The 2424-nt window shown below is 44.8% G+C and overlaps 1 protein-coding gene across 1 annotated transcript; it reads right to left on the bottom strand.

Moving 5' to 3' along the window:
• Positions 1-491: 491 nt before the first annotated feature.
• LOC124104615 (cytochrome c oxidase subunit 7A2, mitochondrial-like) lies at positions 492-779 on the bottom strand. Its single transcript, XM_046461643.1, has one exon. It carries the CDS (start codon positions 777-779, stop codon positions 492-494), a length of 288 nt encoding a protein of 95 aa, XP_046317599.1.
• Between the last annotated feature and the right edge of the window lie 1645 nt (positions 780-2424).

The raw sequence follows: 2424 nt of genomic DNA, 5'->3' as shown, positions 1-2424 counted from the left end.
CCATGTGGGGAATAAGATTTAGTCACAAAGCAGGCCCAGATGATGTGGAATTGGGAAAGCCAGGCAGAGTGTCTCTTCTCTGCCCCTGCCCCCAACTCCATCTGTGGTCATAAAAAGTGGTTGTGGTTGCTGTCATTTGTTTTTGTTTTCATTTTTCCCCTCCCAAGTTCTTCAAAGAGATAGGCAGAAAGGAAGAGCCTGTGCCCTCTTTGGTGAAGCACAGAGAAGAAAATGCTCTTTCATGTTTCCAGGTTGTCTTCTCAGGGACAGCTCAAACTTTATCCCCAGGGGACTCAACGGATCCTTTCTCTGCTCAATTCAGTTTAGGCTCTCTCTCTCTCTCTCTCTCTCTCTCTCTCTCTCTCTCTCTCTCTTTTCTTTCATGGTAAAGACTGCTTTATTGGTGGCAGTTAGTACAAGTCAGTAAATATTGATCCCCAAGAAGAATTCAGTTACTTATCAGGTCACTCACTGGTCTATAGAGAGCTGAATTAAACTGAACCTAATGATTGCTGAGATGACTGTAAACAGTCCTGCTTCTTGGGAAGTGAGGCAATAGCCAACTGATACACAGGATCTGCCATCCCACCAACTGTGAGCATCACGGCGGCTCTATTCAGCAGGGCGTCAGCTACCCCACCTTTTAGATGCACTGGAATTCCGTTATCCTCCTGAAACAGCTTTTGTTTCTCTGGAACTTTCTTTTCAAAATGGCTGCATGAAGCAGAGCTGATGGTCCTTTGGTCAATCTGACAGAAACCCAGCAGATTCCGCAGCATCCTGCCTCGCTTACTGCCACCAACTGCGGCAACGGAACGCCAAGAACGAAAAGGCTCCTCTTTTCTTGAAGCCTGTGACAGGATATAGGTCAAACTCCTCCAATCTGGCAACTGGGTTCTTTGTGACAAGGACTAGGTGGTTAAACAGAGCTGGCTATCTCGATTAATGGGCCCACCTGGCCTCTTTCTGAAGAGAAATGCCATCATCCTTCCCAGAAGCCTATGTGCAGGCCTCAGAGACTGTGTCTGCCCGTAGAGTCCCTTACTCATGCCTGTCAGGAGGGGGACTGGCCTCAGTGGTGGTGGCAGTGGCTGCATCCCTCCTAATCGAGACTCCTTTGCCTTAGAAACTCATGTAGGTCACAGGGGAAAGTTGAGTCCAGATGGCATGAGGTGTTCCTAAGGTGTATTTACCATCCCTAAAATTTTATGTCACCCAACTAATGCCTCATTGCAAAGATATATCGACATTCTGGAAAGAAGAAAATACTGGCAGAGTGGAAGTTGGAATAACAGTTCTTGGTATTGATATACTTTGTTTCAAGTTCTCCAGGAACTTAAAAAAGTCTGGACCCCATTCTCAATGTGTACATTAAATTTTATGAAGCCACATCTCTTATTTCTTAAAAAAATAAAGATTCCAGTAATTTCTGCCTGGATCCTAATACTTCAGTTTGATTCAGCTCTACAATGCGTCCCATTTGGAGACCAGGGATTACAGAATGGATTTCAAACATGTTAGCTTTGACTTAATGGGCGCTTCCCCACCCAAACCAGCCCATTTTTTTCCAGACTCATCTGTTGGTCCCTGTCTGGTACCAATGAGAACCCCCATTACTGCAGCTGCTGGTTTTCTCTTCTTTCTTTCTTTTTCTCTTTCTCTCTCTCTTTCTTTCTTCCATTTTAACAGTTTTGTTTTTGTTTCTTCTTTGTTTATTTTGAGTGCTGGGAATTGAACCTAGGGGTGCTTTACCATGGAACCATACCCCCAGTCCTTTCACTTTACTTTTTTGAGATGGCATCTCACTAAATTGCTGAAGGTCCTGCTAATTTTCTAAGGCTGGCCTCAAATTCACACTCTTTCTGCCTCAGCCCCCCAGATGCTGGGATTACAGGCTTGTGACGTTACCTCTAGCATTTTTGCAGGGTTTGTGTATTTTCCTTTTTGTATCGGGGGTTAAACCCAGGGGTGCTTAACCACTGAGCCACATCCTCAACACTTTTTTGAGACAGGACCTTGCTAAATTGCTGAGATTAGCTTTGAATTTGGTGATCCTTCTGCCCCATCCTCCCAAATTGCTGGAATTATAGGAATAAAGACCACACCTGCCATTTTAGCAGTTGTTAATGAAAGTTATATATTACTTTATTCCTGCGCCTTCTCAGATGTTTCTTTTGTATATTTGCCCCTTTCCTTTCCTACTTATCGAGATTTGGCTTTCTGACCATTTTGTGGTCCTGGCCCATTTTGTGGTTTAGCCTGGTGACAACCACCTCCTGGGACGCACATCCACATGGGGCATTGTGCTTTGAGCCTGTTACCACTGTACCTGTTCAGGGTAGAAACTACCCCCTGCAACTCCTGAACTCCATCATCCTTTCAGGTGAGCAGAACTGAAGGCCGTACTTCTGTCAAATCTTTGAA

Source organism: Marmota monax, unplaced genomic scaffold (genome assembly GCF_021218885.2).
Source record: "Marmota monax isolate L192 unplaced genomic scaffold, Marmota_monax_Labrador192_F-V1.1 WCK01_AAM20220418_F8-fsc00001, whole genome shotgun sequence".
NCBI classification, from domain to species: domain Eukaryota; kingdom Metazoa; phylum Chordata; class Mammalia; order Rodentia; family Sciuridae; genus Marmota; species Marmota monax.
This window is presented reverse-complemented; position numbering and strand designations above follow the sequence as displayed.